Source organism: Rhinolophus hipposideros (genome assembly GCF_964194185.1).
Source record: "Rhinolophus hipposideros genome assembly, chromosome: 26".
NCBI classification, from domain to species: Eukaryota; Metazoa; Chordata; class Mammalia; order Chiroptera; family Rhinolophidae; genus Rhinolophus; species Rhinolophus hipposideros.
In genome coordinates, this window is record NC_138072.1 from 13156548 (window position 1) to 13170244 (window position 13697).

General features: G+C 35.1%; 1 protein-coding gene across 3 annotated transcripts in view; it reads right to left on the minus strand.

The window, feature by feature from the left end:
* The window catches only part of WDR26 (WD repeat domain 26), a 37983-nt gene that overhangs the window by 22960 nt on the left and 1326 nt on the right, over positions 1-13697 (minus strand). For 2 of the 3 annotated variants that reach the window (XR_013992654.1, XM_081039090.1), the window contains exons 2-6: positions 12017-12116; positions 11812-11916; positions 6072-6208; positions 2669-2766; positions 1417-1573 (exon numbers count right to left, since the gene is read on the minus strand). Coding sequence is in view for 2 of the 3 variants with exons in the window: in XM_081039090.1 (XP_080895216.1) it covers positions 1417-1573; positions 2669-2766; positions 6072-6208; positions 11812-11916; positions 12017-12116 (597 nt within the window). In the remaining variant the exon portion in view is untranslated. The remainder of the gene's footprint in view (positions 1-1416; positions 1574-2668; positions 2767-6071; positions 6209-11811; positions 11917-12016; positions 12117-13697) is intronic. The other variant, XM_081039091.1, reaches the window with a different exon arrangement.

A 13697-nucleotide genomic window follows, 5' to 3' on the forward strand; every position in this document is an offset into this window, starting at 1 on the left:
TGTCACAGATTTCAGTTTCCCAATGGGAAGGCAAGCTCTTAACATAAGGACACCCCTTGAACCATAGTCCACCACAAATACCTTTCAGTGTATTCCACCAGCAATAAATTCAAGAACCAAAAGAAGATTTGGGTTCACAACTGCCTTAATTTTCACACTGATCTCAAATTTCCTAAGGAGGCTATGAAATATGAAACCATATAGTCTTTTAATCTATTATCTCCTCCTACCTCTATTCAATTAAAATGAAAAGACTTAAAAATTCTCATAAGCAAGTCAAAGAACAGTGTTAAAAGAGTAAAAAGGGATCAAGAAAAAGATCTCTAATCACTTCTTGTAGAACCTTTAAGACATGCTCCAACTACTTACTCAATACTTGAAGATAAATAACACTTGTAATTTAAGGCCAATATAATAATAATTATTATTTTTTATTGCAGTTGGAGAGGGTGAGGTTGACAACTCCACTACATATGAAAGTAGTTTATGCACCTAAAAAATTACCTTAAATATAGTGCATATATATAATTTTTATGGTTATGCAGAAGTTTCTCGCTTTTCCAAAGCTCTCACACTTATATACTTTTGTCTTTCCTATTCACGCTCCTTTCAGTAGTTCTTTGACGATGTTTGGCAAAAGAAACTGACCACATGTACTGCAGCTGCTCATATTTGGTTCACCAGACCCAAATCATTTCCTTCCTTGAGTTCGAAAAGATTTCACAATTTGTTTTTCAGTATCTTAAAAATTAAAGCTCTGCTATAATTTGGGGGATCATTAAAATAGTAAGGACATTTTTACTCAAAATACTCCTAACATCAAAAGTGAAGCCTAAATTCTTACAGGTTAAATTATGTACATGGGTAGGTATAAAAACAAAATCCAAACCAGAAAGTTAATACCTGTTATTCTAACCATTTTTAGTTTAGGGGCCATCTCCTACTAAAAAGCATAACTTTCACTAGGAAAAAAGTATTTCCATGATCTTTATGGGCAGAAAATAATTTGGGCCATAGTTAAAATGGCCATAACATCCAGAAAGAGTCACAAGTGATCTCTGGCATCCAAGGACAGCAAACACTTGGCTCACTCACATTCCCACACAATATCACAAGTCCTTAAAATATGGCCAGATACAGAAAATGACCAATCAACCCACAGACAGAAAAGGAAACATAGGTTTTCCAGCTTCAGTGTACTCCGTATGGTTTTACCACATAAATTTACACACCACACAAATTTCTCTCAATTTTCAACTTCAACAGTTCTACTTTCAGTTGTGAACAAATGCTAAATCAGACATGAATTGTTTTATAGCTACAGGACAAAACTCTGAAAAGAAAACATTGTAATAAAATTCGAGTTGAGCCTATAAAATGTTAGCCTAGTTCAGAATTTAAGAAGTTTCCTCTTACCTACTACAAACATGATCTATAAGCAGAGACACGGAGTCCAGATTATTATCAAGTTTGGTATTGTGATATAGGCACCGATCCCTTTGCAGTTCCACCGCCTGCCGCAGGAGAGTCTGTAAACGCCGTGGGGGAAGCATCACTGATGGTGGTAAATAGGCTTTAATAAAAGATATTTTTAAAAAGAGAAAAAAAATTAAAAAAATAAAACAGCATAAACTTTTACTTTTTTAAAAGTCCTGCTGCACCTACCCCTGCCCTAGTAATACTGAGTCCCTTAGGTAGAGCAGCCCTGGGCAATGTAACACATGAGCTTTATGGATGTTTGTCAGCAGCTAACAGATATGTTGCCACTATAACAGAATATACTTGAAGAGGAGGGCTTTAATTTGTATGTGGATTTCCTAAAAAAAAAACAAACAAAACCAAAAAAGCAAAAAATAAAAAGGTGGTGACAATGAGAAGAAAATCTAAAAACGATTGTGTAAGAGATGGAGACTATGCATCACTAAAAATATGACAAATCTCCACTTAACAAAGAGCCAAGCCAAAGTGCTGGGACAAGTCAAATTCCAGGCTCCACCAAATTGCTTCTGATACCAAGGATACTGTAAAATTCAGGGAATAACTGGTGTTTTGATATTGATACTGATCTATTCCGATCCTTTAATGTCATATACTTCCCCAACCACAGGCTTTTCTGATTCTTAGGCTCTCCATCCATACCCACTTCAACATGAAAACATGAAACATAGAGTAATATGATTTAACCAGAGAGGGAAAGACGATCTTATATACAAAAATGTGGCAGAAATGAAACCCCTACTCTAATTTGGAAATTACAGAACATATTTGGGGAAAGAGTAAAATAATTTACCTAAGAAATGTGCGCCTTAGTATTGAAATCAACAAAATATTTGAAACACTCGTGGTCTAAAGCTACGGTTTACATATTTTTTTCTGTACCCAAAGCACTTTCCCACCAAACAAAATCTTAAGGAGAGTATCACTATACAAAACCAAAGAAAACAGAACTGCTTCGGGACCAGCAGCCTCTCCCGACTTCTGAGGTTAGCATCTTAGACTCCATGGCAGAGTTTGAAAACTGCTGGTTTAACCTGTCTCTTAATGAATTTCCAAGCTCCTTTCCTCCAAATAACCACTCGATAAGATTATGTCTAGACACAAGTCTTCCTAATTGATTCATAATATCTAATCCAAGAGAAAACACAGAAACCCAAAAATTAAGACTCACTCTGAAGTTTGTCTAATAGTTTGGATCGGGAAGCTGTTCCTTTGCCTTCCCATTCTGCTTTTGCACGTAGGTCTTCTGCATGGCTACACATCAGATACCTAAAAATATGAGAGAAAGAACCAAGTATCAAACCCCTTTCTCTGATAAAACAACTGAAAAATACTGATTATACTTGGCATATTTAGTTATTAGTAAGTTGGTGCAAAAGTAATTGCGGTTTTTGCAATTATTTTCAACCTTTTAAATAGCAATTACTTTTGCACCAACCTAATAAGAAATATGAATCAAGAAGAAATTTCTAGAGTAGACCCAATTCATTAATACAACCTGGCACCTGGATATAATTACCAAAATATAATACAACAGGAAGAGTTAAATATATATCATTATATATGTTGTCTCAATAGAATACATTCTTTTATTTACTGTCCGTATCATTATCAATATGCAGCCCACACTGTGTGCCAGGCACTGTTCTAAGCAGTCAACATCTACTACTTCATTTAATATTCATAACAATCCTGTATGAAGTATGCACTATTACTCTACTTTTATAAATGAGGAAACCAAGGCACAGAAAGCTTGAGTAACTGGCTTAGGGTTAAGAGGCAAAGTATGAATATGGTGTAATTGGATAACCATCCTGTGTCATCCTGTGATAGGTATAGCGATCCCAAAGCAGAAAATTTGGGAACTGTTTTATTACTCACTATATATGCCGGAAGGAAGCATAAACACTAAAGTTCATGGATTCTGGAGAATACATGAGGGCCCCCTGCTGGAAGTGTGGCCCTGACCTGGTTCTGGCTCTTCATAGAAGAACGGGCTTTAAAAGTAAAAGAAGTGAAGGCATTATTGAAACATGGAGATTAGACCTGGCAAGTTAACTCTCCTGCTCTTGTCTCGTATTCTGTTCTGAGACCAATCTGTTCTTCTCACTTGTAAAAGGGTACTGAACAGGGTAGTGAGGGTCATATAAGATGGAGTATATGAAGTACCTGGTCACTAGCTGGTACACACGTAGAGCTTAAAAAAATGATAACATAAGTATCAGAAAACTCTGTTAACCAGACGATCTTAATTGCATGCATAAAGCTCATTGTATTGAGCATCTAAATAATTTAATAGCCTCTTATTCACCAGCAGAACTACTTGCCCTCTTGCTATTTAGTATACAAAGTGTCTTAGCTGATGAGAATAACTTACTCTTTTTTTTTAACAGCATGAGAAGACTTGAAACACCCTATAATAAGCTGGATATTATAAAAATTTGCCTTGTAAAATAAGTTTTGGGGAGTAAAACTTATTATCAATAATTTTATGGAAAATTGTTTACTTTTTCAATTTTGCAAAAGTAACCTACAATTGCTTCTGTGCCCTTTTGAAAATATACATTATACCTTAAAGTTTTAAATGAATGTTTGTTTATGGCAAGTCACATGGTATAACCGAAAACACTGGATTGAGGAAGAAACCCTGGGTTCTAACGCCAATTCCACATCTTGTCATCTCTTGGCCATTTCCTTTATGTGAAATATTCAAGGGATAAACTTGATGAAGTTGAGTATGAAATAAAAAAGATGATTAAATTGTATGTGCTGCTGTTACTAGAGCAGAGAAAAATTCATCGTGTGAATGATATTTAGGTAATACAGAAATCAGATACCTTATGAAAGAGGTCATCAGAACAAGGTAATTAGTCGGGTACAATATTAAAATATCCAGCAGAATTTACTATTGCAAGATGTGGTGGGTAAAGACCAATGCCTCTGGAATCAGTCAAACCAGGCTTTGTTTGAATCTTGGCTCTCTGATTTATTAGATATATCTTCAACTGCCTACTTTACTTCTCTGAAGTGCAGTTTCCTTATCTGCAAAAACCCTAAAATGAACTCTACACCTCTTTGGGCCTATTCTTTTGTATTTGAAAACTCACTATGCGTCAGATATTGTTCTAGATGCTGGGGCCCTATCATATAGTGACAAATGCTATAAAGAAAAAGAGTTAAAAACAGAGTGATGTGGCAGAATACCTGGTGGGTGGTCTCAGGAGAGGACATTTAAGACAAAGGGGACAGGCAGTACAAATGCCTTGACATTAGAGTCACTAGACAGTAATGAATAAGAGAAAGGATCAGGGACTTGATCCTTTGGGCTTGAACAGAGATTTTGGATTTTAAGTGAGCTAGGAAAGCCAGTGGAAAGTTTAAAGAAAGGGAGAGAAATAATACATAATTTTACTTATGTATTTCTGTGGTTGCTGTGTGAAATATGCATTGTTAAAGGAGGGAGAAGTATTTATGGCTTAACTAGGGTAGAAATTGTGGTGATGGAGAGAAATGAACAAATGTGGGATGTTTTGGAGTTAGGCAAATACATGTCAAAATTAAATGATTTTTTTAAATGCAAAGATGAGTCAAGTTTTTTGTCTGAATGAGTGGGTAAAAGGTCTTACCATTTACTGAGATGAAGAAACCTAGAGGAGGAACAGATAGGGGTGGGGTGGGTGGAGGGACAACTGGAATCAAGAATTTTGTTTTGAACATGTAACTATGAGGCACCAATTAGACATCCAAATGGAGGCTGTCAAGTAGGCTATTAGATATATACATTAGGAGTTCAGATGAGAGGGTGAATTTAAGAGCCACTGGCATACCGCAGGTATGGGAAGGCATGGTAGAGTGAGATTACCCAGGAAGAGTACCGTGTTTGCCGGAAAATAAGACCTAGGCTGACAGTCAGCTATGATGCATCCTTTGGAGCAAAAATTAATATAAGACCCGGTATAATATAATATAATTATAATATATAATATAAATACCAGGTCTTGTATCATAGTAAAATAAGACCAGGTCTTATATTAATTTTTGCTCCAAAAGACGCATTAGAGCTGACTGACCGACTAAGTGTCATTGTCAGGGAAACATGGTATGTAGGCAGAACAGAGGGGAGGTCCAGAACCAAGCCTTTGGGCACTAAGGATTGGTATGAAAATAAAATGACAGTGTGTATATTAAATGCTTAGCAAGGGCCTGGTTACAAGATAAGTACACATTAAAAAAGAAGTCTCTATGCATCAATACTGGAAACTTCATTGCTTATTGTTTTTACAGAATATTCTGCCACAGGATTTTTATAGATTATTAAATGACCTTTCAGTAGCAATACATATTTCTTCTTCCTTTCACCCACTTAAATATCTCTCTAATATAAAACGCTTCCTAGGATGATAAAAAATAGTTTGTATACATATAAGTGTATCGATCCAGACAAATATTACCCAGGAATTAAGCAATATTCAGATCTTAGAAAAATGTCAAAGAAATGTAACTTTGGAATGGAAACCTTGATAAAAATAAGAACCCTTCCATCAGCCTGGAGTCTGAGAACTAAGCTTCCTTACCCACTAAGAACATGAATGCGCTCTGTATTGTATTTCAGTGGCGTCAATTCACAGCGTAGAACCTGAAGTGCCTCCAGGACCTTGCCATCCTCCAGGTATTCCAGGTACTTCTGCTGCAGCAGCAAAAACTTCATCCTCTGACATGACAGAAAGCAGCAGTCAGGGGAAAAAAGTTGATGGAAGGTTCAGAAAATGTTTGTGCCTAAACAGAACAGTAGAAACCATTCTACTATGCCCTTTGACAATAACTTTTTATAAAGCTTTAATATGACTCAAAATATTTTGGTTTAATAGAGTCGCAGTAGATTAAATGTGACTTTGCTCATGAATTCCACATCTTAATAAAACTGCTTTGAACAAATAATCTCAAATTAGATAAGATCATTAATGACCAAGACATCAAAACAGGAAAAAATAAATTCTGCCCTCCACACATTCACCTAGAATTTTATTTGTTTGAAAATTTAGAGCTATTCCAAGTATTCTAAATTTGTTTTTTTAAGTCTGACTTTTTAATAATAGGGCACTGGGGTGCGGGGGGAGGGAGGTTTATACAACAGGGTTTGGAAAGATTGCAGAAAATCCAGTTAATGGAGGAATTATTTAAAAGCCACAATGTGGAAGACTAAGTGGACCAGAAAACAACAAGAGCCATGGGTAGACATTGCAGAGTGTCAGATTTGGGCTTACTGAAAATAAGAAGAGCTGTCCAGCAAATGCACAGAGGTTGGGGTGCAAAGTACTGAGTGTCCCATGATTAAAGTAGACAAGCCTAAGCTTGACGGACTCACTCTCACTAGGAGGCAATAAAGAGATCGCTACAATAGAAAGCTGAGTTCCAAAGTCTTTAAAAGGACTCAGTAGTTGTGTTTGTGGATTGGTAACAATCTGATCATGGATGCATTTAATTATGAAGCACAGACAATTATTATCAGCTCTTTCCCCCCCAAAGGATAAACCATTTCCAGCTTATTGTGAAGCACTTTCACATTTTTTTTTCCTGAAATGTGCTTGGTTTTAATATTTTTTAATGTTCCTTTACTCTATTATTTTACTTTTAACTTGAAAGTGATCATAACCTTAGCAGCTTTTTGCTAGAGAAAAGAGATATTTATGACTATCAAGCTTACAATTTCTTTTAAACCTTAAACCTAATTAAGGACCACTGCTTGGAGGTATTCTGCTACTTGTGGTGTTTGAACAAGCCAACTGATGTAGGTAGAAAAGTTAGTAGATAGGAAATGTTAGTTATATTTAGAGACTCCAAGAAATATAGTGGTAAATATCTCAAAACCACTTACTTTAAAAATGTTAATGCTTACTTACTTTAAAAACAGTGAAAATATACTAGTCTCAAAAAACGGTGTGGAGAAATTATTATTTATGGAATTAATAAATAATTCTATTTATGGAATTAATAAATCTTGCTTTAAAAAATTTTCTATTAGGGAGTATTTAGAAGGCATAACCTACAAGCTTATAAAAATGGTTTCTTGAGAAAAACAAAAACAAACCCTCTCATGTAAATTAGGCATACATTTAAATACATCTTTTATAAGATTCACTGCTTATGTTTGGTAATAACCTAATCTTAAACCTATAGCTAAAGAACAATAGAAAAAAATTTCAAACTATGAGCTAAGCTCCTATAACTCCAGAAAAATTACGCTTACCAAATTTTACACATAAAGTTAGAAATAGATTAGTTACCAAGACGCCCTAAGAAGTATGTTGCTGTACATCGAACCTTAAGCTTACTTTTATGTCAAATAAAAAACACTTTGAAGTCCATCAGGTGAAAATAACTAAAGACAAAAGACTAAAACAAAACAATCTAAAAATCAAAAGGATTTTATATGTGAAGTTAATTCTGGATATTCTCACCATTTTATCTTCTGAAAAAAAAACTTCAATTTTTTATGAATGAAGAACTCATATTTTCCATTTATTAATATACTGTTAAAAGTTTCATTTCACATAGCATTTTTTGATTCAAACTTGAGAATCATACTTAGTTGCAGATTTTTTTCATTTAAATGCCACATGGACCTGGCCAGAATGCATGTTTCATTTCTTCACTAAATTTCCTTAGCAATTGGGAATTTGGGAGAAATTTTTTTTTTTAATTCAGGGCAAATCTTTATTCATTTATTTATTTGTGTGTGTTTGTTTGTTTATTGGCTATCAATCATTATGTCCTATGCACACCCCCTTCCCCATTCCAATGTGTGTAGGGACAGTGTCCCAAGGGCTATTCCCCCCTTATTTTCCCACCAAGATCCTGCTAGAACATGTTATTCTCTTTCTATGGGCAGAGGCAGGGCAGGAGAGAAGAGGAAGGCAAAGTAAAACTTTGAGAGAAGCCAATATAAACACGTTTTTCTGTATTCAGGGAATGCTATAAAAGCAGTGCAAGAACATTTCTCTATGAGTCATTTTATCCAGATTAAGACAAAGAATATCCTCAAACAGATATCAAATCTTGATGGGGTATATGGCAGCCATCAGGCTGCTGGCCAAGTACAGCTAAGAGATTTGGTTGAGAAAGAAAATTTCATTCTCCTTAAAAACAGTTCAAGTATTTGATTCTCATAAGAGTAGAGAGTAAAACTGTATTTTACTTCCCAAAATTTAAGGCACAAAAATGCCAATACAGTTTCAAGAAAATAAACATTTTTCACAAATGATGTTAATTACTTACTAAAAAAGTTTTAAAAATCCGGCAAAATTGAAGTTTGCTGAGGTGAGGACTGGGACGGTTTTTAAAAAGACCATGAGCTTCTTAAATGAAGATTTTTTTTTTCTTCTGAAAAGAAACTCTCCTTTCTGTCTTTCCTCAACTCCTCATTTTTTAGATTATTTCTGGATTCACAATTTTGCAGCATCTTTGGGCACAGCAGTGTTTTTACTCTCTTTTACTATCTAACAGAAAGTTGAAATTGGTAAGTGACTAGGAAAGCTTGAATAAGCTTACATGCACATGGTAAATCCAGCTGTTGTCTCCCATCCTACCCAATATCTGGACTGCTTCATCCTTTCCTCCCACATTACATTGAGCTCAGTGTTTAAGAAAAACTCAGAAGTTATGATACACAGGAAGTCTGGTTATCAAGGACAGCCTCCTAGCTAACTTAGTAGTGGTTCTGAATAAGGTTATAACCAAGTTATATCAATTAAATGACTCAGAGGAGGGGGGAAATCAATTATATTTAAACCATGGTTCTCAAAACTCCTATTTGACTTTAAAATATACTAGTTATTTCTTATACACCAAGTTAATATTTGAACACTTCCACTAAGCATATTTCTATTGAAAAAAACAAAAAGAATCAAACATTTTTTAGACATGTGAAAGTTTTCTACATTATTGATCTCAAAATACGCACCCAAATTCCCTAGACATGGCTAAGCATATCTGAACCCAAACTAAAGAATGTTGATTCATGAGCTCAGCTTCCAGAAAATCCAGAGCAAATTCTGCTATTTCGAGTAACTTGACTGGAAACCATTCTAAAAAAATGGTGGGGGGTGAGAGTGGGGTCACTGAGGGAAAGTGGATTGGGTCACTAAAAACATTGATTTAAAAAGTAAAATACAATTTTAGTCTAGACTAAGTCATCAAAACGTGTTTGGCATACAATTAAAATAATTATGTTATAAAAAAAACCCCAAATAGTTGTCTTCTAAGGTATTATTACAAATTTATGCTTACATTAGATTATCTTCTGGAGATGGAGTGGGGGAGAGGAGTAAATCTAAACACAATTAAAAAGGTGAAAAATGCTGAACTGAATCTTTAAAAGCAATTGATTCATCAATGCTTAAAGTGAGATAAAATTGGAACCCCTTTCTTTGTATAAATACCTAAACAGTTTGATGGCGTGAGGCTCAGCCAGAGATTTAATCTTCATCTTTTATTAGATCCTAGAATGTTCTATAGACTGAACAGGCTGCAAAAAGAAAGGATTGCTCCTTATTATCTACAACTACCTTTCTTCAGTTTACATGTTGCTTCTAATGAAGGTTTCTAATGAGATATAATCTAAATCCAACACAGAAGTCTCAAATTACTATAAACAAATTAAGAAAAAAAGAGGAAGTGAGCTTATTCATATTTTTACTACTAAAGTACAGATATAATTTGGGTGAAGTTTAAAAAAGGAAAACAATCCTCCAAGAGATCACACCCTTATTTTAAAATAGCCCATCAAGTTCTTCATTATTACCATACAAGCAGTGCTAACTTGTCCGATGGGGAAAAAAACCCCAATTCTTATTTGGGCCATTAATTGTCTTTATTTTAGGGTCACCTTCCATTCTGTCAGAGCTAACAATTTATGAAAAGCTGCCCAATTAAAATATACTGAGGTGTTTGGGATTTTTAAAACTCTAAATACACTGACTGGGAAAAATTTAGTCACTGGAAAATTTGTGATCCATTTGAACAGATGTTTATTTTAACATCTGTATTTTCATTTTTAAAATTTACTATGGAATTGATTATTCCGTGAGTTAATTTATTATCAATCGTCTGATTCAACAGTAACTTAAAAATTTTAGTATTTTAAGTATTTGCTAAATGAAAAAAGATAATACACTAGATCATCAATTTAAAGGAACCGATACTGTTCATACTTGTTTGCACCTTTAATTCACCTGAAGTCCATTCTCTAGGATTATATTATTGTATAAGATTACATTAAGAATTTGAAAACTTTTGTAATTAAGATTAAAAAACAAAACCAAACCCAAAAAGCAAAACCAGGAAGTTCTATTAGGTTTACAAAGAAAGAAAGATGAATGTTTGACCCAATTAAAAAAATCAGAAAGTAACACTCATTTACAAATATTTAACAAACAGCTGGTTTCCCTACTTCACTTCCTATTCACCCTCTTTCCCTCCCCCACCAGACAGGAAACTGCTTTTGACAACAAATGAATCAGCTAGAAGTTAAAAAGCCAGCAGCCAGCAGCCAGCAGCTGATTCTTCATGATTTCCAATCACAAGCACTTAGGAAAAAACTTATCCCCTCCTCTCCCTCATCAACATCTACTGAAGAACTAAAGCCTACCAGTATAAAAGATTCATCAAGATTTATGAAAGAGACTAACAGGTAAACTACTAAATAGATCTTGTTGGGGAAATAAGGCCAGTAAGCAGAGCCCAATGGTGAAATTTACATACAGACCAGGGTATGTACATACAGACGAGTGATACATATTACACAAATTTTGACACTGTCAATTCACACAACTAGAATCCAAGAATGGAAAATGGTGAGCACACCAATGGAATTGGTTTGAATTAACTATAATTAAAATTCCCAAAGACTGAAAAAATAATAAAGTATCAGCTACTTAAGGCAATACTGATATCCACACACCCAAACACATTGTTTACCAGCATATTGAGTATTTTAAATAATATAAAGGTACAATTTATCCTTTACTCCATAAATATACAACCCCTATTAATAGCACTGAAAGCATGATCTTTCAATATAGTTTTATAGAAGCTTAATTTATAAACTAGGTTCAAATGACATACTTCCTAAACATGGTTTTTAAAAATGCAAAACTCAAACTTTAAATCATAAACACTCATCCTAATTTACAAATCTAATTACATGAAATTTAATTATTCTTAGGTCTTATCTTTTATAAGAGGCAGAAGCCTAGAGTTATCAATAACCTACTAAAATAAGCATAAATGTGAAACTAAGAACAAAAGTGTATTTACCACAATTATTCCCAACAACGTTTGAGAGATTTCAAGTGCGCCTCTTACCACAATAGCATGAGGAGAATGCACTAAAGGCTTTAGTTCATTCAGGTCATTTTCTGCCTGCAAAAATTGGTATAAGAAAAAAACAGAAATGTCACAAAATGCACATCAAACATATAATTTTAGCAGCAGTCACACAGCTCTATATGCCCTACTTTACCTTATCCCAGTCTCCTTCCATGACATGATTTCGGAATTTGGTAGCAGAAGGATGTTCTAAACGACATCCTGACTCTTGCATGAGGAGATCAACAGTCTGGCTGCAGGAGAGATACAGTGTAAAAAAGACCTGACCAACTTTAGGGTTTACTCTTCCAAATAAACTAACGCCTATGAAAACAGTTGCCAAAGTTTTTAAGCTAACCTCATGATGAAGAAAGAAATAAATAGCTCTAATGTGCTTGGCTAAACAAACTTGATTTTTAAACTGCCACCTTCATTTATATCAAGTTAAAAGCCTTTTTGACACTAGACTCAAACTAACTTCTTCCCACTTTTGCCATTTGATGCCTCAGAAGTTTAATGAAGTATAAAATTTCTGAAAAAGTGTTGTAATCAACGGGTTAAATAAATGAAAAACCAGGATCTACATACTAACCATGTTACTACATTTCAAAAGACAAAAACTGTTAGCTCCATACAAGGTGATAGAATGTGACCTGTTAGGGAAGAGCCTTATATCCAGGTATTATGTTTGCATAGAAATTCTACTAGGTCAGTCTTTAAAATTAAAATAAATCCAGCATCAAAAATCATTCTCTTTCTCTCTCTACTAAAAATAGCAAATTTACTATGGTGTAGGTTCCAAACAGTCACGAGTTATTTCGTCCTGCTGCTGTCAGCTTGCTTCTTGTCTCAGTAATATGTTCTGTTAGCATTTACAAAACCTGTTTTCATACGAATCCTTGGCAAAAAAAAAGGTGAAATAAAGCTTCCTATGATATATATTTCTCTTCGAGAGCTTAGATAGAACCTCATCAAATGTAGTTTCTTCCATCAGATATTTTGATATCTAAGAATCTTCCTTTATCAGTCTTACATATTTGTTTATATTTCACTGCTTTCTTATTCAGCCCCATTTATTTTGGTTAAACAGTGCAATCATCTGCCCGAGAATCAAAACACTTATGTCACTTTTAAAAAGTGTTCTCCCCACCCCCTCCCCAGAAGAAATCTGTAAATCCAAAACTACATATCAGCTAGCCTAGAAGCTTATTTTTTTCTATGCTGTGAAGCTAGGACACTGTTCCATGTTTTGCCCCTTAGTGTGATTCTGCTTCTCCACCAGGCTCCAAGGCACTGCCACCAATCCTACCTTCCACCTCCTTAGTTTTTCTTTGTGTGTACACAAAACGGTGGTTTTGGGCCAAGGTCGTTGTCTACCTTCACCCTATTTTAGGTACACAAGGCCACCTACATTGCATTGGAAAATAAATGATTCACCAGATCAGACGTCCCTTTTTCAGAGGCAATCATCCTCTTGGCATTAAATTGGGACTGCAGCCCAGTTAGTGGTAGGCCTCGTGTACACACACATAAGGGCCTTTACATGACAGCAACGCGGTATCTTACTTCATTATTCCCATCAGATTTATTCAACAACCTCCGTCCAGATGATCCCAGCCCCTCAGTTCCCATAAACACTTGTAGGTGACTGTCCTTTCTGATTGGTAGTTTGCCTGGGTTGTCTGTCATGGCTGGGGGTGGGGAGGTGTCCCACAAAGATGCCTCTGAGAGATACTTGAAAAACAAATCCTCCAAGGTTCATTATTTCCACCGGCTCTCATCCACCCCTCCCCCGACACACACACACAGACACGCGCCCGCATCTGTCTGTATTG